The sequence below is a fragment of the Gopherus flavomarginatus genome, chromosome 3 (assembly GCF_025201925.1).
Source record: "Gopherus flavomarginatus isolate rGopFla2 chromosome 3, rGopFla2.mat.asm, whole genome shotgun sequence".
Taxonomy (NCBI): domain Eukaryota; kingdom Metazoa; phylum Chordata; order Testudines; family Testudinidae; genus Gopherus; species Gopherus flavomarginatus.
The window spans coordinates 272,909,704-272,931,618 of record NC_066619.1 but is presented as its reverse complement, the minus strand read 5'-3'; the positions used below and the strand labels follow the sequence as shown (position 1 = coordinate 272,931,618).

General features: G+C 48.8%; 2 protein-coding genes across 9 annotated transcripts in view; one reads left to right on the top strand and one right to left on the bottom strand.

Annotated features, from left to right (window-relative positions):
* Positions 1-4,337, bottom strand: part of SMYD1 (SET and MYND domain containing 1) — a 45,957-nt gene extending 41,620 nt beyond the window's left edge. The window contains exon 1 of one of the 2 annotated variants that reach the window (XM_050943399.1): positions 4,012-4,337. In XM_050943399.1, the coding sequence (XP_050799356.1) occupies positions 4,012-4,148 (137 nt within the window). In that variant the 5' untranslated portion in view covers positions 4,149-4,337. The remainder of the gene's footprint in view (positions 1-4,011) is intronic. The other variant, XM_050943400.1, reaches the window with a different exon arrangement.
* A 13,376-nt stretch (positions 4,338-17,713) lies between these two features.
* The window catches only part of KRCC1 (lysine rich coiled-coil 1), a 50,803-nt gene continuing 46,601 nt past the window's right edge, over positions 17,714-21,915 (top strand). For all 7 annotated transcript variants that reach the window (XR_007773019.1, XR_007773017.1, XR_007773018.1 and 4 more), the window contains exon 1: positions 17,714-17,858. Coding sequence is in view for 1 of the 7 variants with exons in the window: in XM_050943377.1 (XP_050799334.1) it covers positions 17,714-17,858 (145 nt within the window). In the remaining 6 variants the exon portion in view is untranslated. The remainder of the gene's footprint in view (positions 17,859-21,915) is intronic.

The following is a 21,915-nucleotide window of genomic DNA, read 5'->3' as shown; positions in this document are numbered from 1 at the left end:
AGTTGAGACCTCTCACCAGTACTGTAATACAAATAACAAGGGGTGAACTGCTCACCAGCTGGGGTTAGGGAAAAATGTCTTTCCTTGGCATAATATAGCACAGTTTGGTGCATCATACCGAGGCAGAAGGAGATCCCCTTTGCTCTGAACTACTTTTAGAAACAGCCTGCCAGCCTAGATGGATTGTTGTTCTGTTGATAGAAGTTCGGGAAGGAAAAGGTCTGTTAGGATAGGAAATCCATCCCATTGCAAACATAACATCTAGTCCCTTGCGGCAGGCAGTATAAGCTATTCTGTCCAGATAACATTTTTGAGGAGAGGGGGCAATGTTGGAATTATTTATAGAACTGATTTTTTTTTTAAACTGCATTATTTCAAAACCTGCAAGGCTTTGAAACAGCTGCCCCAGGAGTCTGACTATAAATATACTGGTGTATGGCTAGGGATTACCATGTTCTGTTTACACTGAAAACAACTTGGGGGGTGGGGTCCCAATAATAATTGACATTTTCCAAGGATCATTTTTCAAAAAATAAAAAAGAGGTGGGGGGCAGTGGAGAAAATGGAAAGTTTCTTTTAACAGGACTTTCACTGGCAATTCACACTCCCAGGCACGGGCCTTACCTGGAAAATGACATGGTGGCAAAGCAGGTAGCCTGTTTACAGTAGCACATAGCACCCCACTAGCACAGGGGGAGCTGAACTGGTAGCAGCAACGGTAGGAAATGTTAAGAAAAATAATCTAGTGTAGACACAGACTTTTATACAGGTGCCTTACACATTGCTTCCACGTGTAAACCTGCAAAGCTCCATATATTGGTCCCAATCCCCAGCTGGCATTCATAGACATAGGTTATGGCAATTTACACCACGTGGGGATGTGGCTTACTGTGTTCAGTAGACAGAGCAGTGTAGAATAGGTGGAGCACTGATAAGATAATACCTACCTTGACAGGGCCCTGTGCAGATTAATGAGGGCTTGTGAAGCACATTGAGATCCTTAGCTGCAAGAGACCAAGCAGCCTTTTCTTGTCAAAGAAAACAATCTAAGGGCCTGACCTCAGCTGGTATAAAGTGGAGTAGCTTCATTGTAGTCAAAGGGGCTTATCATAGAGATAAGGATCTGTACGCAAAGATCCATCTGAAGAATATCTATGCCTTTAACATGAGCATAACTGGCTCGTAAGAACAGTTCTCCAAGAACGGTGTATAATCATAACGATCCATTTCTAGATGAGTCTGCAAGGCAGCTACAATCTTTAAGACTAGTCTCAATGGGCTGCGTCCCTTTACTATGAACATATTCAAAAAAAAAAACCCTAACTAAATAAAACCATTTTATTTTAAAGATATGGTTAGAACATTCTGTGCAAGCTACTTCTGTCTCTGCCTGAGACAAAACATTCTTCCGGTGGTATTTTAATTAGCCTGCTGCTCATTTAAAAAAAAAAAGTTCATTATAGGGATCCTTGAGACCCAGCCTAGTTCAGCTCTGGCCAGAATGATTAGCTGGCATTAAACGACCATGCTTAGGAACAAATCACTATAAAATCACCTCTTAGTCCTGATCTTGCTTCCATTTTTCCACTGAGTTCAATAGGTACTGCCAGATACTTCCACCCCTACTCTTAGTGAGTATTACCTGTTTCACAAATAGATCCATTGATTCCAGTGGGACTAACTGCAGAATAAGTTACTCAATGGGCCTGGCCCAACGCCCACTGAAGTCAATGGAAAGACCCCTATTAACTTTGATGGGATCTGGATCAGGGCCAATGTAAGGGGAGGCAGAATCTGGCCTAGTCGCAGCAGCATTGGGCCCATAGTCTGTTAGTCTAATCGATTTTGGCATTTATATAGCACTATCCATTGTGGTATTTAGGCATAATTCAACTACCATCTCTCTGCCCTGAGCCCTGACCCCCCCCCTCACATACACCCAGCCCTCTGCCCTGACCCCCCGCTACACACACATCCAGTCCTCTGCCCTGAGCCCCGCAGTCCTGCACACACCCCCGGCCTCTGCCGTGAGCCCTGTACCCCCCTCATATACACCAATCCCTCTGCTTGACTCCTTCACACAGACTCCCACAACCCCAGCCCTGACTCTGGTACCCCCACACATACCCAACCCCCATGCCCTGACACCTGCACCCCCCTCACATGCCCCTCAGCCCTCTGCCCTGACTCTTGCACTCCCTCCACATACCAGCCCCCTCACACTCCATGCACCCCCCACATCCTGACTCTTGCACCCCCCACATCCCCACCCCCACCCTGAGCACCAAACGGGAGCTCCTGCACACACACACACACACACACCCATTCCCACCTACACCCCTCGCACCAAATGGGAGCTGCCCAAGTAAGTGCCCACACCCAAATCTCCTGCCCCAACCCTGAGCCTCCTCCCTCATTCTAGCTCCTGGCAAGACCCTTCACCCCCAGCCCTGTGCTCAGTGCACTCCCACCCTCAGCTCAGTGCAGAGAGAGGAAGAGAATGGGCCAGAACCAGGGAGAAGGTAGGTACCTACTGTATGTGGGCAGGGCCGGGACCCCAGACCAGCAGCGGGCTGAGCGGGTCTGGGAGCTGGGATCCCGGCTGGCAGGAGCTGGCGGATGAAACCCCTGAGTGAAAGCCCACTGTTGGTCTGGGGTCCCGGCTGCTGGACCCTTGCCAGCCAGAATCCCAGCTGCAGGCCCTGCTCAACCTGCTGCTGGCTTAGTTGAACAGAACCCCAGACCAGCTGCGGGCTGGCGGCATAAGATCAACATTTTAATTTAATTTTAAATGAAGCTTCTTAAACATTTTGAAAACCTTGTTTATTTTACAATACAACACTAGTTTAGTTATATAATATATAGACTTATAGAGAGAGATTTTCTAAAAAACATTAAAATGTATTACCAGCACGTGAAACCTTAAATTAAAGTAAATAAATAAAGACTCGGTACACCACTTCTGAAAGGTTGCTGACCCCTGAGCTAGACATTTGGCACCAGGAATCAGGAAGCTTTGTGTATGCCCATTGGTGAGAATGTAGGTGCCTAAGGGATTTTAACAGCAAAAATTGGCATCTACAGGGAGAGGGAGCATCTGAACAGGGGTTTTGAGGATCTAAATTTTGGACTTAGGTGCCTAACATGGCATTTAGGTGCCTAAATCCCTTTGCAGATCTAGTCCTTAACATCCACATCCACAAGAGAAGTTGATCAAATATTATTCATGTAAAAATAAGAAGCTCACGATAAGTAACATAAATGGAAAATGCATCTTGATCAGGAGTCACTTTTGAGTTTCGTCAATATCGCAGCAAAGTTACAGAAATCCAATCTCTCCTCTCAAAGATGACTGCACCAGCCCAGCCCATTAATTCATCCACTGGCAAGTACAACACTGCTGCCAAGTTCTATGTATTAGGCCATTTGTTTGGGGGTAACTGGTTATAAAGGGGCACAGGATGAAAGAATCTCAAGTTATTACAAACTATCAGTGGCATGAATGTATCTACTGTCTTTCAGCATTAGTGCCCTCTCTGTGTATATAGTCAAAGGGGTTATATTTGAAAACAAAGCATAATGACATAGTGTACCTGCTTCCTACAGCAAAGTCAGTTAGAGGTTCATTGTAACTGCAATCGCAGCTTGAACACTGCAATTCACTTGAATAATTTGCTGAGGCCCAATTTTGAGAGGCGCTGAGCTCCCTCCACTCCCTCTGCTCTCAATGGAGGCTGAAAGCGCCGAGCACCTTCCAAGATCATGTCCCGGAAGCAGGTTGCACTGTATTTAAAACAGGCAAGCAGACTGACTATCCCGTCCTAGCAAGAGGACAGCCGCTGTGACCTGCAGCTCCACAGAATGACTCTCAGTGGAGCGCTGCTGACTGCAATTCTGTGAGCCTTTCTTGATATTATCCAGACTCTAAGGAAGCCTTCACTGACTGCAACCAGACTGGGCTTCACAAGCCGCACAGATTGGTTTTTTGCTGCATAATAACTTCTCTCTTACCTGTCAAAAACTACCGCAGCGTAGGCTGGCTCCGCAAAGATGACATCCCCAGCCCAGAATTCCTTGGCTGCCTTCAACCCCCTGCCTTTGCCTTCTGAAGTGAACACTTCCACCATCTCCATTTCCCCTGGTGCCATGTCAGGGAAACCAGGCTTGCAACGCAGGTGTCCTGTGAGCCAAGTCCCTTGTCACTCCTGCTTTTTCAGCACCTTTGGGTTGCCACAGGACCAATCCTAGAAATAGATGGTCCCCATCACACCCACCTACATGAGACTATACCATTTTCCACTTGTGGGGGGAGCTTTTTACTTCATATAGTTATAAGCCCAGAAATCAAAGGGGCTGGTCCTGCATGACCAGCACTGTTTGCTTCATTAGGATAAGCTCGTCTGAAAAACAAGTTGGAATTATTTCCCAACCTGAAAGCATTTGTATAGGTTATGGCCACAGCGTCTAATTAACCCTCTCCCATTGGAAAGAGCACGTATTTTCTTTAGGAGGGTATTTTTAGAAACCACATGCTTCTGTTTGTCAGGAGCCAACAGCTGAGACAGTGGTAAGTGGTGGGCTGGTGTGTGTCCCTTGCGCTGTCATCTGGTCTCTTTCAGTAAGGAAACAATGCTGCTTCCCCCCCCCCCCCCGACCCCAGTGAGATTTACAGTAGGAGAGAGGGGGCCATAGTCAAATACGTGCCCCGAGTGCTGCTGGAGAAGACAGGCCTGGAAAAGTCGCTTTTCAAATGCCAGCCAAGCAGCTCGTAGAAGCATGGGGAATATGCTGGAAGGACTGCAGACACTTGGCGTCTCTTTCAGTGCAGGTTGCCATGTAAGCTATTCCCTCCAGTGTTTAATAGGCTCAATGAAATAACATGCTGGAGGACTAAATTCACCCAAGTTTCTCTCCACTGAATTGGATGGATGAATTGGGCCCACAGAGCACGAAAGGAAGAGAATTATTACCAGGGAGTTCAATTAAATTACAAAAATGGGGACCAGTTTCTGCTCTCCCTTTACAGCAACTGGAACAAAGTGGTCATCAAGGGTTAATTGGATTACTCAGAGTTTTAGGGCTGGTGCCCTGTTCCACCCCTACTCCTCACTGGTTAGTTAGTGGGAGTTTCCCCCAGCTGCATTAGGAGGCATGCAGTTAATAAAGCAGCAAGTTCCTAGCCTGCAGTCCTGAGAGTAGGCTTGTTTTTGCTGCATTGAGCAGTCCCTTTACAAATCCAGTCACTGAGGTTGGTGGGGTTGCTCCACGTTCACGCTGCGGTCGCTTAGGCAAAAAATGTGGTCCTGGACTCTCAATCGGCTAAATATTGCTATTTAGCATCTTACAGTTCTTCGATGAGACCTTGCACTTTTAAAGTTCATGGTAACCTCACATGCCCGTCACATTGGTATCTGAGCCCATTTCAACCCAGAGTCTCAAAGTGCTTTATAAACACTCAAGAATTTAGCATCCCCGTTTCCCTGAGAGGCAGGTAAGAATTATTCATTTAACTGATGGGGAAACAAAGGCACAGAGAGATGACAGTGGTTAATTCTTCTGAGTGACCCACGGCACCTTGAGGATGAACTCTGTCTAACCAAGGCCGGTGCAAGGAAGTTTGATGCCCTAGGAGAAACTTCCACCTTGCACCCCCCACCCAGCTCCCCCCGCTCCCCCCACGGCAGCTAACTAAGCCCCCCATCCGGGGAGCCCACCTGCAGCAGATACCCCCCCACCGCGACAGCTAACCCCTCTTTCCCCCGTCCCCCCACAGCAACTAACCCCATCCAGGGAGACTCCCTGTCCCCCCACGGCAGGTAACCCCACCTGGGGAGACTTCCCCCCCGCCGCCACAGCAGCTAACCCTGCCTGGGGAGACTTCCCCCCCTCTCCCACCCCCCGCCACGGCAGCTAACCCTGCCTAGGGAGACTCCCCCCTCGGAAGCTAACCCTGCCTGGGTAGCCCACCCCAGCTCACCTCGGCTCTGCCTCCTCCGCTGAGCACGCCAGCGCTGCTCTAATTCTCCTCCCCACCCAGGCTTGCGGCGCTGATTGGAGGAGACTTAGAGCTGGGCTGTGTGCTCAGCGGAGGAGGCAGAGTGGAGATAAGTTGGGGCGGGGAGCTGTTCCCCTGTGCGCCCCCCCCCCATTACTGCGGGCACCCCTCCTCGCGTGCCCCCCCACCCAGCTCACCTCCACTCCACCTCCTCGCCTGAGGGGATTTTTAGGCCCCCCCAACCACTAGGTGCCCTAGGCGGCTGCCTAGTTTGCCTAAATGGTTGCACCGGCCCTGTGTCTAACTATATGTAATAAGCCAGAGAGAGAGAGAGAGAGAGAGAGAGAGAGAGAGAGAGAGAGAGAGTGTGTGTGTGTGTGTGTGTGTGTGTGTGTGTGTGTGTGTGTGTGTGTGTGTGTGTGTGTGTGTGTGTGTGTGTGTGTGTGTGTGTGTGTGTACACCCCTGCCATCTACTGGACAATCTCAGAACTGCTCAGTTGTGCATCATAGGCTCGGGCCCAAGTCTAGAGACCGGCATGTTCCTATTGTGCAGTGACATGTATAAAGTGTATCCATCTCCAAGTAGTTCTTGGGGAGGTTCCTGTGGTGATCTGGATTTGTGTGAGGGACCTGCCAAAACCACTCAACTCCTCACTACACTCCTAACCTCTGCTTACTATAGGAATCCTGCCCCTGGGAAGCAATGAATGGAAACAATTATTTAATAGACAAAAATCACTTTATTTCTCATATTTTAAAATGTGTTATCAACACAACGGTATAACTTGGAGTTTTATCAGTAACTATCTACCTGAGGCAGTAGGGCACACAAGAGCTTGGCTAGACTGAAAAATAAACAACTTTCCTTTGGAAGGCAGACAGGACCTGTTAAATGAAGGGCCTACTTACTAGCTAGGGAATTATGACGATCTCTGCTGGACAGTGCAGGGCACTTCTTGTGCCATCCTACCATCTTGGGCTCCTATGCAAGGACTGGGCACAATCTGATCTTTTCTGTTTTGCAATTGCAATGTGTAATTTGGGGGCCTTTGTCTGCTAGTTTCCCCTTACAGCAGGATGGAGACCTACTGTAACATTCTATACCTTGGGGGAGTGCTCTGTAACCCCCATATTCCTCATTTATATATATTGGGATCTTGCATATAAAGCATGCCACGTAAGGTATCAGGAGAAAGGATATGATCTGCTGAAAGTCACTGTTCTATCTAAATATGTACATCATTAGTGCATATGAAGTTATGAAATTGTGTTGTATGGTTGGGTGACTGGGCAACAAAATGGCAGATGAAATTCAGTGTTGATAAATGCAAAGTAATGCACATTGGAAAACATAATCTCAACTATGCATATAAAACGATGGAGTCTAAATTAGCTATTATCACTCAAGAAAGAGATCCTGGAGTCATTGTGGGTAGTTCTCTGAAAACATCCATTCAATGTGCAGTGACAGTAAAAAAAAGTTAACAGAATGCTGGGAATCATTAAAAAAGGGATAGACAATAACACAGAAAATATATTGACTCTATATAAATCCACCTACATCTTGAATACTGTGTGTAGTTCTGGTCACTCATCTCAAAAACAATATATTGGAATTGGAAAAAGTTTAGAAAAGGGCAACAGAAATGATTAGGGGTATAGATGAAGAGAGATTAATAAGACTGGGACTTTTCAGCTTGGAAAAGAGACGACTAAGGGGGGATATGATCGAAGTCTATAAAATCATGACTGGAGAAAGTGGATAAAGTAAATAAGGAAGTGTTATTTACTCCTTCTCATAACACAAGTCACTAAATGAAATTAACAGGCAGCAGGTTTAAAACAAACAAAAGGAAGTATTTTTTCATACAGCACACAGTCAACCTGTGGAACTCCTTGCCAGAGGATATTGTGAAAGCTGTGTTGTGGAGGGGGGGAGGGATTTGGGGTTTAAAAGCAAGCTTGATCTGGAGCTGGCAAGCCAGTGAGCAGAACAGGACATACCCTGGGAGGTCCCAGGGAGGACCGGAGTAGACCCAGTATCAAGACAGTAAGCAAAGGGAACCACAGCACCCATTGGAGGGGACAAGGACCAAAAGCCTGAAGGCGACGTCCCCCGGAGTTGGGCAGCAGCCAGATGGTAGGTGGACTGGAGCACAAAGTGACCCAGGGAAACTGACGGGAAGCTGCACACCACACAAACACAGGTGAGCAGCTGAGTCAGCCTCACAGGGCCATGAGTCGGAACCCAGTGAGAAAGGCAGGCCTGGACTCCCATGCTCCCACCCAGATGGCAGGCACTAAGCAGGACGGCCACCACCTTGAACTATTGCCACGAGGCAGGACTGATGTCTCCGTGGTCTATCGCTACTAGGCATAACAGCCATTGTAGTGAACTATGACCATTAGGCAGGAGCACCCTGCAACACCCCCAGTCACACTTATGTAACCCTTCTGCCAGGCTGAATTGATAGCAGCAAGGGCCGGGTTCAATACATAGGGGTCCCTTCCCTACAACGTAATGCAAACCAGCTCGAGTCCCGACCCAGTGACCTGGGAAAATCTTACACACACCCCTGGGCGCCTCTCGCAAGCACAGAGTCTTGGTGTAGCAGAAAATGTTTAATAACATGAGATAAACAGCATAGCATTAAATTGGGAAAACACCTCAACTAGGCTGTGTCCTTTTCCCTGGGCTCTTGAGTCCAGCAACCCCAAAATCACCCCAAGACTCCAAAGTCCAATACCTCAAATGTCCCAAGAGTCCAGCAACCCAAAAATTACCCACAGTCTCAAAAGTCCAGCAACCCAAAAGCCGCTGTCCTGGGTCAGTGCAGCCCCAGAGTTCAAGAGTCTATCTTCAGGGGTTTTCCCTCCACCAGCCTGGGTAGAAAGGGGCACCTTACGTGGTCTCAGGCCGACTGCCCTGCCTCTCCATGGGATTCTGCTTCCGCCTTCCCCACGAACTGCTCCGCTCCGCTCCGCTCTGCTCCACCAGCTATCTCATGATTCACTCCAGCTGTTCCCGCAAACTGCTTGGCTCCGCTCGCTCTGTGGGCAGCTCCAACCGTCCCACAAACTGCTCTGCTCCACCAGCTGCTCTGCTCCACAATATAGCTTCAGGCTCCCCCACTAGTTAGCACAGCTCTTTAGTGATTTCAGCTTTTAGTGAGTTCAGCTCAGTAACCTGTAACTTAGATTCTTAAGGGAATCAAAAATCAGCTCTGATATTCAACAGTGGAGAGAGAAGGTGGTGCAATTGGTGCTTCTGGCTCACACAAGGAGCCCACTCTCTTGTCTAGCAAGTGTCACTCAATTGATGGTGAGACTCCCTGTCACAAAGCAGTTTCACAGTTCCTCATCCACACAATCAGGGTGACAACACTCCACTCCTCCTGCCCCAACAACAAAGAAACTGGGGATCCCACAACTGCCAAAGCATCCATTCCAGGCTGCCGTGGGCTATGCCAGGCGGGGTGAATGTGCCTATGCAAACACGATCAGTCCCTGAAATTCTTTTCCACGCTCACCATAATTCACCACCAGATGTCAGGGTAGAGCTTATCCTGACTGTGCTTACACTTCTATTCAGGTTCTTATACCATGCCCGTCATCGTAGTTTCAGAGGGCCTGGGAGAAGTGCTAGTCTGTAGTAACTGAGCCACATTTTGCTTTCACTTAGACACATGCAACCCCTCTGACTCCATTTAAAAAACATCCTCTGCTTGGTCACTGCATGATTTATTATATCAATCAATAATAAGCTACAATATTCATGAACACATGAAAAAGAGTGAGTCAGGAGAACCAAGCAAGGACTTACCAGCATTTACAGAAAGCATAACACTTGATCCTCTGTGGAGGTGAACATCCTCCATTCCCATAGCAGTTAATGGAGATAAAGACAGAAGAGCCCCCCACTTTAGGATTCCTTGAAAGTTCTTCTCTCTCTCTAGAAGTGCAGTAAAAGTTCTTTAGAAATTGTACTGGGTCATCTACTTCAGACCTATTGATAAAAGCCCGAATGAGGTAGGAAGCCTAGTGCGATTATTCAGGTCCACTAACAGTATGTGTAACAGCTACTGCCAAGTTACTATTATAACATACAAAAAGATACTGGAGATTTTTTAAGTAACAGTAAACAATTTACTTACCAAGTCAAAGCATACAGCTACCTGCCTGGCCCAAGTGCCTTAGCAACATGCTTCTGCTAATAATGCTCACTACATGATTCCCACACCCCAACACTGTGGGCAACTTTGGTTCCTACTCCAAAGTTCCTAATATCATTACATCTTCTTTTATTTTTTAAATAAAGACATACAATTTAACTGAACTTCAACTTTTTTACGTAAATTTATCAATTTAATTTAGCATCCATAACTCCACTCTGAATCCTTAAAGAGTCGTCTAGAACAATTAGTCTCTTTATCTAGCAAGTTTTCTTATCACTCTGCATTTAGAGAGAATAGTGAGAGTATCAATGTGTTTCCTCCCCGCTTTTTTTTTCTTCCTGAATTTGAACTGACCACTGGAGCCTCAGTAGATTCAGTAAACTGGCCTGGCATTGCTTGCATTTCTGAGTTGGATGTTGACACAATTTCTATTTGTTCCATTTTCCATTCCCTTTCTGCACATTTCTTTTATTTCTTTTAGTGCTCATCAAATCCTGTCTGTTTTTCTTACAGAGATCTCCTTCCTTTGTCTCAACGAGATAAAATCTTGGACCAGTGTGTTGGTCTGTCACCTGTGCTGGTTTCCATGCTCCTTTATGCCAAGTACAAACAGTCTTTCGATTTTCCAGTGGTGATAAAGGCTTTGCACCTTTGTCAAAGAAATAGCTTTGCTTGTCTCAATTTTAGGCTAGTTTGTGTGTCTCGTTGAATCCGTTTAGGTTGCAACAACTATGATAAAGTCTGCAATCTGGCTCTTAGACGTTTTCTCATGAGGAGTTGGGCAGATGATCCTATATGTCCCATCAATGTATTCAGATAGTCCAACAGGCTAAAATAGGCATCTGTTATCCAAACTAGATTTTTTAAGACTCCTTTTCAAGAGAACCCAGTGTAGCTGTTATTGGGTTAAACCTTTCACAGAGCACGGGTAATCTAGAGTTTTGTGATCAGTGAACATCTGAAGTGGAAGTCTGGCTCCTTCAAGATAATGCTCCAGGTCTCAAAAGCCACTTTGATGGCAAGTAGCTCCTTGTCTGAAATTTCATAATTGTATTTGGCAGGAGTGAGCTTGCAGGAATAATATGCACAGGGATGAACTTCTTTGTTGAGGCCCTGTTTTTGGGACTGCACTACCCCAGTGGCGATGGTGGAAGTATCGGTTTCCAGGATAAACAGCTGACTTGGGTCAGGATGCGCGAGGATGGGCGTGAAGGTGAACCCTCCCTTTAGATGAGTGAAAGCTTCTTGAGCTTCTGGTGTCCAAGAGACCTGGGCAGGTTTTCCCACAGAAAAGTTATAGGGGCCAGGATTTGGGGGTAGGCTCATACACAGCATTTATAGAAATTTGCAAACCCAATGAAGCACTGAATTTCTCAATTGCTTCATGGTGTTGCCCACTTGCAAACCACTTCCACCTTCTGCAGATTCATAAAGACTCCCTTGGCATAGAGAATGTAACCTAAGAATTTCCACAGTGGGCTGAATGAAGATACATTTCTCCAGCTTAGCACAGAGTCCACGTTGGCAGAGACTTTTTGGACCCTGTGCACATGCTGGTTGTGCATAGGCTGGTCTTCAGAGTCAATTAGGATGTCATCTAAGCAGGCAACCAAATAGTGGTGCATCCAGGGCCATCCCTATCCAGACACAAAGTACGCAGCTGCGTGCTGTTCCAGCCCCTGCCCCACCTCTTCCCTAAGGCCCCCGCCCCTGCTCTGCCCCAGCCCTGCCTCTTCCCGCCCCTGCTCCACCCCAGACCCACCCCCATTCCACCCCTTCCCCAAAGCCCCCAGTCCTGCTCTGCCCCAGCCCCGCCTCTTCCAGCCCCTGCTCCACCCCAACCCCACCCCCACTCCACTCCTTTCCCAAAGCCCCCATCCTCACTCCACTCCTTCCCCGGAGTCCCCAGTCCTGCTCCACCCCAGCCCCGCCCCTTCCCGCCCCTGAGGACTACAGCAGGGCCAGGCCTACACTCACCGGCAGTGAGAAGTACAGCAACCCAGCCCCAGCCACACCATCAGTGAGTGTGGGGGCGGTTCCCCCCTGCCTCCCAAGCCAGTCCCACCCCACTGCAGAGGCCGGCCCCCCCCCCCCCCCACACACACACACCTCGCGGGCTGAGTAGGACCCCAGAATAGCTAGAGATGGCCCTAGGTCCATCATATCTCATAAGACATCTTTAATTACATGCTGAAAGGTCATGGGTGCATTAGTAAGTCCAAAGGCATCATAAGATATTTGAAGTGTTCCTACTGAGTGCAAAAAGTGGTTTTCTATTCATCCCCTGACCAGTTTCTGAATAGGCTGAATGCCCCTCTGAGGTCTAACTTGGTAAATAGCCAGGCTGCTCTTACCTGATCCAGGAACTCTGGGATTGGGGATAGAGAGTAGAGTTCCACACAATGATCTTGTTTAGAACACAATAGTCCACACAGAGTCTTAGGGAGCCATCTTTCTATTTACAGGGGATGAGGTCTCATGGATGTAGTCCTTAAGGGTCTGCTATAGAATATATTCGGCCAAATGGAATCGAGGCCCAGGCTGTAAGTTGATCAGGCAGTCATATTCCCAGTGAAGGGATAGTGTGTCTGTGTTTCATTTTCTGAATACATCTGAAAACTCTTGGTATTTTGTTGGGAGTGCGGTAGTTGACCCTAGCAGCAAAGGGGCCTGCTCTGTTGCACAGGCATCTCTCCCTGTTTCCAAAGCCTAGGCAAGGCATCGAACCTGAGGTTCTGGAGGCTCAAGCTTGGAAATCTGGAGGTAGTTCGCCTGCAAAAACTGAGAATTAAATGTCATGGCATGCTCACTCCACGAGATATCTGGGTCATGTTTTGCCAACCAGGGGATTCCAAGTACCAGAGATCAGGCTAAACTGGAGGGTGCTCCTAGTGCTCCCCAACCATCACCTCCAAAACTCTTGACTGACAGAGCCAGAGGCTAGCAGCAATCCATCGACTGTCTCGACTAAATCAGAGGTGGCCTTAGGCTGTATGGGTAGGCTGAGTATTTGAGCCACAGTAGTATCCATGAAGTTATTGTTGGCCCCAGAGTCAATAAAGCTTCTTGAGGGGAAGGGGAGTGGGAGAGGATCTATCTAGAATCTTGGAGCCAGAGTTGTAATTGAAGTTGTAGGTGTGGGGACATTTCCTGTATTGGACCAGAATGGTGGATGAGGTTTGGTGGAGTTTTCTCGATGTTACCTAGGCTTGATCCCCTTACTGAGGCTGGGCAAGTTCATTTCCCTGGAACCACAGGGACAGATGGACACCATGTGGTCAGTGCCACTACAGTAGAATCACAAGTTGTCATGCTGCTGTTGGTCTTATTTGGAACGGTCCAGTTGGTTTCATGCCACGTCCACCTGCATAAGCTTGGGTAAAGGAGCCTTTGCAGCGGTTGTGTGTGGTGCCTGGATGCAGGGTGGAATCCCTTTCCTCTCAAGTTGCCACTCACTAAGTCTGGTGCCTATTTGGAAGCAGAGCTCAATAAATGCATCTAGATTCACATGAGGCACCGTGGGGGCAAGCTCATCAAGACAGAATTAGCGTAGCTGGGCCAGTTCATTCCAGGCCGTTGAAAGCAGGCTGCATACTTTGCAGCCCACCCTGAGGCTGGAGGAGTCTCTGAATGACCACCTCCGCAATGCAAGCTCAGTTGTTGAAGATTGCCAGAGGAAGATGTCCCAACTGGCCAGTATGGGGTGATCGCGCTGTAGCAAAGGGGACACCCAGTCCAGGGCCTGACCTGTTAGAAGGCTGATGTCCAGTCCTATCCTTCCCTGGTTCATCTGGTAGGCATTGGGCCATAGCAGAAAATGGAAGCCTTTCCTGGTTAACCCATCGTAGCAATCTGATAATGGTACTGTGGGTTCAGGTCTTGAAGGCGGCATGTGCCGTGGGGCTATGGGAGACATTCCCACTTGGAGTCCTGTGATTTGTTCTCATACGTGCAATTTTCCACCTGGAAATGATCCATTGTGGCTGTAAGGTTTGGTTTTCTGCCTGTAGGTGAGCAGTGTCCCCTGAGGCACCAAACCTGTAGGCTCCACACCTTTTACAGAAGAGGTCAGAGGAGCTCTGTGTAAGCTCAAAAACTTCTCCCTCGCACCAACAGAAGTTCAGCCAATAGAAAATATTAGCTCACCTACCCTGTCTCTCTAATCATATAGTTAATCAGGCTTTATGGTCATTTAGTCCTTGTAACATTTTGGATGATTCATCTTAAAGACTGACACTTCACATTGGCTTTTCAACATACTGTACCATTTGAACATATCAGCTTCTTTAATACAAAACAAATCCCTTGGATATAGACCTTTGTTAAAGTTTGATTGTATGTATCATATCGATCACATTTCTATTTTAAAAAGATGGCATGGTCTGAACTATTTGCAATATTTTGTAGTCAGGGTACCAAGCCAATACCACTTCCCCACACTGAAGGAGGGTGATACAGAATGCCTTAAAGTATATCAGAAAATTAAAGCTACTTAAACACCTTTAAGATTTATTTTATCTAGTGATAAAATTATACCATATGATACTGTATCAAATAATATAGCTTGATCTACTGTATCTATATTACCAATTATAAGCTTAAAGCATATAAAATAGAAGAAAAGGGTAAAAGAGGAAGTGACTTATAGAGCTGGAATTCCAGTTCTGCGGGAAATTCTAACATTTTGAAAAGATTTTGTTCCAATTCAAACTGATCTCCTCGAAACTGCTGTCTTCTTCCACTCCTGCCTCCATTGCTCGGGACCTTTGACCCTCAACACAGTTTGTACTAGTGTTTGTGCAACCATCTGTGGCACTATCTTCTTGGCCACTGAAAGTAAACAGCAGTCTGTCAGCCTTTTGGGGTCTTCAGATAGCAAGAATAACTCTAGAAAGATTTGCTTTTGAATTTGTGTGAGTAGCGAGATTTCCGTGCTGCTGATCAGAGGTTGCACAAGTTTACCACTCAGTGAACTTGTAGGTCATCATACTGTAGTGTCACAATATATAATTAAAATTCCAGTATTAATAAGAAGATATCCGTGAAAGACTCAGCTTTTCTGAAACTTCAGATATCTTTGGCTGGGAAATTTTTTCCCATTCCAAAATGAAATGAAAGCAAAAATTTCAAATTTCCAATGGAAAAAATTTTCAAAGAAAAAAAATCATTTCAGGTTGCTTGAAATACCTTGCTTTGATAAAATTAAAATGCTTCATTCCAATTTCAATTTTTAATTTTATATTACATACCATAATATTTTTATAAATTGACACAAAAAGTCATTTTGAAATGGAAAATCAAAACATTCCATTACTAAAAGGTTGAAATAGAAGATTTGAAATGCTTTATTTTCTTTCTAAATGAACTTTTGGTAAAATCAACATTTCCACTGAAACATTTTGCTTTCAACTAATTGGCATTTTCTGATGGAAAATTTCCTCTATCTCTTGTCCTTATATCAATAAAACAAATAGCACTATCTGCTGGCCATAATGTCATCAATTACATGCTAGTATCAAGTCTTACATCTCACTAGCAATTTTTTTTTCTGGGTCACTGCACAGTCCATTATCAGAGGGGTAGCCGTGTTAGTCTGGATCTGTAAAAGCAGCAAAGAGTCCTGTGGCACCTTATAGACTAACAGATGTTTTGGAGCATGAGCTTTCGTGGGTGAATACTCACTTCGTCAGATGCATGTAGTGGAAATTTCCAGGGACAGGTATATATATATATGCAGGCAAGCTAGAGATAATGAGGTAGTTCAATCAGGGAGGATGAGGCCCTCTTCTAGCAGTTGAGGTGTGAAAACCAAGGGAGGAGAAACTGGTTTTGTAGTTGGCAAGCCATTCACAGTCTTTGTTTAATCCTGAGCTGATGGTGTCAAATTTGCAGATGAACTGAAACTTGGCAGTTTCTCTTTGAAGTCTGGTCCTGAAGTTGTTTTGCTGCAGGATGGCTACCTTAAGATCTGCTATTGTGTGGCCAGGGAGGTTGAAGTGTTCTCCTACAGGTTTTTGTATATTGACATTCCTAATGTCTGATTTGTGTCCATTTATCCTTTTCCGTACAGACTGTCCAGTTTGGCCGATGTACATAGCAGAGGGGCATTGCTGGCATATGATGGCATATATTACATTGGTGGATGCGCAGGTGAATGAACCGGAGATGGTGTGGCTGATCTTGTTAGGTCCTGTGATGGTGTCACTGGTGTAGATATGCTAGTAGCTCATCAACACAACAGCTGAATCCTCAGTGTTTAAGTGGCTCATACAATTTATAATTAACTTATCATTAATTATGGAATTTGATTCTCTAATTATGAGCGAGCAAGTGGCAAAGAAAAACCTCAGGGACCTCATTACAACAGCCCTGAAACTCTATGAATCTCATGTAGGCAACATGTGCTAGACTGGGGTTCTCAAACTGATGATCGTGACCCCTCAGGGGGTCACAAGGTTATTCCGTGAGGGTCAAAAGCCATCAACTTCCACCCCCAAACCACACTTTGCCTCCAGCATTTATAATAGTGCTAAAAAATAAAAAATGTGATTTTAATTTACAAGGACGGGTTGCACTTAGAGGTTTGCTGTGCAAAAGGGTTACCAATGCAAAAGTTGGAGAACCACTGTGATCTAGAGGAAAGTGGACAGGCTGGCAGTGAGGAATCCAAATCTGTATCCAGATCTACATTTGAGGTTGATCGCCCACCTGTTGGGAACCCAGCCAAAACCCTTGACCTTTGTAGCGTTCAAAATCTAGACCCAAGCATAGGTCTCCATTTCATAGGTCAGGCCCATCTCTAGTACAAAGCTCACCTTAAACATAATTTAATCAATTTTTAATTTCCTTCATCTTCCAGAGCACTGACTGCCGGATGAGCCTGACAGCCTATTTCAGTCCGCGGCAGTGCAACCTGGCATGCCGGTGGAGCTCATGATATGTGAACACTTGGGGTTTGCAATACTGCAGCTCTGTTATGCACCTATCAAGAGGCAAGCTGGATGGAGAGTCTTGGAGGCCATCAAGAGACAACCAAAGCCCCGGCAGAGCAGACACAGGCAACGTGGGATCCCCTGAGATAGGCCCCAGGGCTCCACAGCACAGCCTGCAACAACCCCTTTCATCGGTTAACACAGCCTGAGTGGCCTGGTCACAGGGCCTGCAGGCTGGAGCAGCCGCGTGGCATGCTGGGACCTGCCATCCCTGGGGCCGAAGCGCAGCTGGAGACGGGCTGTTACGGGGTGGCACCTGGAAGGTTCATGTGCGCCAGTATTTAAGGAGGACTGGTCCTTTGAAGGGGACAGGGCGCTGGCTAAGATGGCCTGGTCCCCCTTAAGGGGAGCTGAGCGCCGGTTAAGGTGGACCAGGTTCCCCTTGAAGGGCCCAGGCTCTGTTGCGGGGGCAGCCGGACCCGGCTCTGGTTCAGGGGCCTGGCGCAGGCGGAGGTTTGTTTTTTAAGGTGGCCTGGCGGGGAAGCCGCATGAGCTCCAGGCCCCGCCCGCCGGCTGGTCTGGAGGCTGGGCGCAGGCGCGCTCGCTGTAAGATGGCCGGGCGGGGCGCCGCCGTGCCTGCGCAGCTAGCGGGGAGCGCCCGCCCCACGGGCTCCCCCATGGCGGCGGCCCCCGTGGGGGGGGAGGCGGGGGGTAGGGATAGGGCCCCGCGCCCCGTGCCCACTGTCCAGAGAGAAGGTGAGTGAGTGAGGGGCCGGCCGGCCGGCCGGGAGCCCCTCCCCCGCTCCCCACAGGGTGCGGCCGGAGCCGGAGCCGGAGCCTGGCGGGCAGCAGCCGGACTAGGCAGAGCGAGGACGGGGAGCCGGGGCGGGGCTGGGGCTGAGGTGTGATAGGGCCCCTACGTGTGAAAGGGAGAGGTGGGGGGGCTGCGCTGGGGGGGTGACACGGGGCGATGGGGGAGCTGCGCTGGGGGGCTGACACGGGGCGATGGGGGGCTGACACGGGGCGATGGGGGGGCTGCGCTGGGGGGGTGACACGGGGCGATGGGGGGGCTGCGCTGGGGGGGTGACACGGGGCGATGGGGGGGCTGCGCTGGGGGGGTGACACGGGGCGATGGGGGGCTGACACGGGGCAATGGGGGGGCTGCGGGGCTGACACGGGGCAATGGGGGGGCTGCGCTGGGGGGCTGACACGGGGCGCTGGGGGGCTGACACGGGGCGATGGGGGGGCTGCGCTGGGGGGCTGACACGGGGCGATGGGGGGGCTGCGCTGGGGGGCTGACACGGGGCGATGGGGGGGCTGCGCTGGGGGGGCTGACACGGGGCGATGGGGGGCTGCGCTGGGGGGCTGACACGGGGCGATGGGGGGGCTGCGCTGGGGGGCTGACACGGGGCGATGGGGGGGCTGCGCTGGGGGGCTGACACGGGGCGATGGGGGGGGCTGCGCTGGGGGGCTGACACGGGGCGATGGGGGGGGCTGCGCTGGGGGGCTGACACGGGGCGATGGGGGGGGCTGCGCTGGGGGGCTGACACGGGGCGATGGGGGGGGCTGCGCTGGGGGGCTGACACGGGGCGATGGGGGGGCTGCGCTGGGGGGGCTGACACGGGGCGATGGGGGGGCTGCGCTGGGGGGCTGACACGGGGCGATGGGGGGGGCTGCGCTGGGGGGCTGACACGGGGCGATGGGGGGGCTGCGCTGGGGGGCTGACACGGGGCGATGGGGGGGCTGCGCTGGGGGGATGACACGGGGCGATGGGGGGGCTGCGCTGGGGGGATGACACGGGCGATGGGGGGCTGCGCTGGGGGGATGACACGGGCGATGGGGGGCTGCGCTGGGGGAGTCTGTGAGGAAATGGGGGGACTGCACTGGGGGGACAACATGGGGCAATGGAGTTGCAGTGGGGAAACCACAGGGGCGATGGGGGGGCTGCACTGGGAAGGGACACGGGGTGATGGGGGGGCTGCACTGAGGGGAGTCTCTGTAGGGAGATTGGGGGGGCTGCGCTGGGGGGACATGGGCGGTGGGGGGGGCTGTGCTGGGGGAGTCTGGGGCGATGGGGGGGCTACACTGGTAGGGGACACGGGCAATGGGGGGGCTGCACTGGGGGGAGTCTCTGTGGGGAGATGGGGGGCTGCACTGGGCGGAGTCTATGGGGCTGACCCTCCTGAATACTGCAGTAGTACAAACCATAAGACTAGTGATAATAAAAGGGTAGAGGTGTTGGCTGGGGAAGGGGCTGACAGAGGGGAGGGATAAGGAGGAGGTGTTCAAGGGGAGACTGGAGGAGGGGCTGTTGAACGTAAAAACAGCCATACAGGGTCACACCAATGGTCTGTCTGGCCATACCCTGTCTTCTGACAGCGGCTGGTTCCCGATGCTTCAGAAGGAATGAACGGAACAGGGCAATTTACAGTGATCCAGCCCCTGTTGTCCAGCCCCAGCTTTTGGCAGTGAAGAGGCTAGGGACACCCAGGGTATGGGGTTGTGTCCCTGTGACCATCTTAGCTAAAACCCACTCATGGACCTATCTTTCATCAACGTATCTAAATCTTTTTTTAATCCAATTATAGTTCTGACTTTCCCAATATGCTGTGGTGATGAGTTCCACAGGTTAGCTGTGTGTTTTATGAAGAAGTACTGCCTTTATATTTGTTTTAAACAGGCTGCCTGTTAACTTCATTGGATGACCCATGGTTCTTGTGTTATGCGAAGGGGTAAATAACACTTCCCTATTCACTTTCTCCACACTAGTCATGATTTTATAGACCGCTATCATGTCCTCCCTTTAGTAGTCTCTTTTCTAAGCTGAACAGTCCCAGTCTTTTTAACCTTTCATATGGAAGCTGTTCCATACCTGTCGTGATTTTTGTTGCCCTCCTCTGTACTGCTTCCAATTCTAATACACCTCTACCCTGATGTAACACTGTCCTCAGGAGCCAAAACATCTTACTGCATTATAGATGAAACTGCGTTAAATCAAACTTGCTTTGATCCACCGGAATGCACAGCCCCGCCCCCCTCGTAGCCCTGCTTTACCGTGTTGTATCTGAATTCATGTTATATCGGGTTATGCTATATCGGGGTAGAGGTGTATATCTTTTTTGAGATGGGATGAGCAGAACTGCATGCAGTAATCAAGGTCTGGGCATAGCATGCATTTACAAACTGGCATGATATTCTCTGTGATATTATTTCTCTCTTTCCTAATGGTTCCTAACATTCTGTTCATATGTGCCAACTTCCCCTCTACCCAGGGGGGTGCTCGACCCCCTGTCCCCTCTGCTCCAGGCCCTGCCCCCACTCCACCCCTGTCCCCAACCCCCTGCGACACCTCTATCCCTCTTTGGTCTGCCCCCGCCCTGCCTCTTTCCACCCCCTCCCTCGAGTGCGCCCCATCCTCACTCCTCCGCCGCCCTCCCAGAGTCGACATGCGCACCGTAAAACAGCTGTTTGCGGCAGGTGGGAGGCACTGGGAAGGCGGGGAAGGAGTGATCAATAGGGCCGCCGGCGAGGCAGAGGCACTGGGGAGAGAGTGGGGAGCTTGGCTGTTGGTGGGTGCTGAGCACCTGCTAACTTTTCTCCGTCGATGCTCCAGCCTCGAAGCACCCACAGAGTCAGCATCTTTTATTCTGTTAGCTCTTTTGACTGCTGTTGCACATTGAACAGATGTTTTCAGAGGACTATCTACGGTGACTCCAAGATCTCTTTCGTGAGTGGTAACAGCTAATTTAGACCCCATCATTTTGTAAGGATAGTTGAGATTATGTTTTCCAATTGCATTACTTTGCATTCATCAACATTAATTTTCATCTGCCATTTTGTTGTCCAGTCACCCAGTTTAGTGAGATCCTTTTGTAACTCTTCAGTCCATTTTGGACTTACAAAATTATTCACAATAGTATCATGTACAGAGTTTGCCATATCACTGTTTACCTCTTTTCCCAAATAATTTAGGGATACGTTTAACAGCACTGGTCCCAATAGAGATCCTTGGGGGCCCCCGCTATTTACTCTCTCCACTTTGAAAACTGACTGTTTATTCCTATCCTTTGTTTCCTATCTTTTAACCAGTTACTGATCCATAAGAGGACCGTCCCTCTGATCCCATGACTAATTATTTTGCTTAAGAATCTTGTGAGCAACCTTGTCAAAAGTTTTCTGAATGTCCAAGTACACTACATCCACTAGCTAACCCATGTCCACTTGTTTGTTGACACCCTCAGAGAATTCTAGTAGATTAGAGAGGAATAATTTCCCTTTATAAAATCTGTATTGACTCTTTCCCAACATACTGTGTTCATTGGTGTGTCTGATAATTCTGTTCTTTATTGTAGTTTCAGCCAATTTGCCTGGTATTGAAATTAGGCTTATTGGCCTGTAATTGCCAGGATCACCTCTGGAGTCTTTAAATCAACATCACATTAGCTATCCACCAGTCATCTGATACATAGGCTGATTTAAGCAATGTTACATGCTGCAGTTAATGGTCCTGCAATTTCATATTTAAGTTCCTTCAGAACTCTTGAGTGAATCCCATCTGATGCTGGTGATTTATTACTGTTTAATTTACTAATTTGTTCCCAAACCTACCCTACTGACCTCTCAACCTGAGACAGTTATCAGATTTGTCACCTAAAAGGAATGGCTCAGGTGTGGGAATCTCCCTCACATCCTCTGCAGTGAAGACGGATGCAAAGAAGTCATTTGGCTTCTCCACAAAGCCTTATCTTCCTAGAGTGCTTCCTCAGCACCTGGATCTTCCAGCAGCCCCACTGGTTGATTGGCAGGCTTTCTG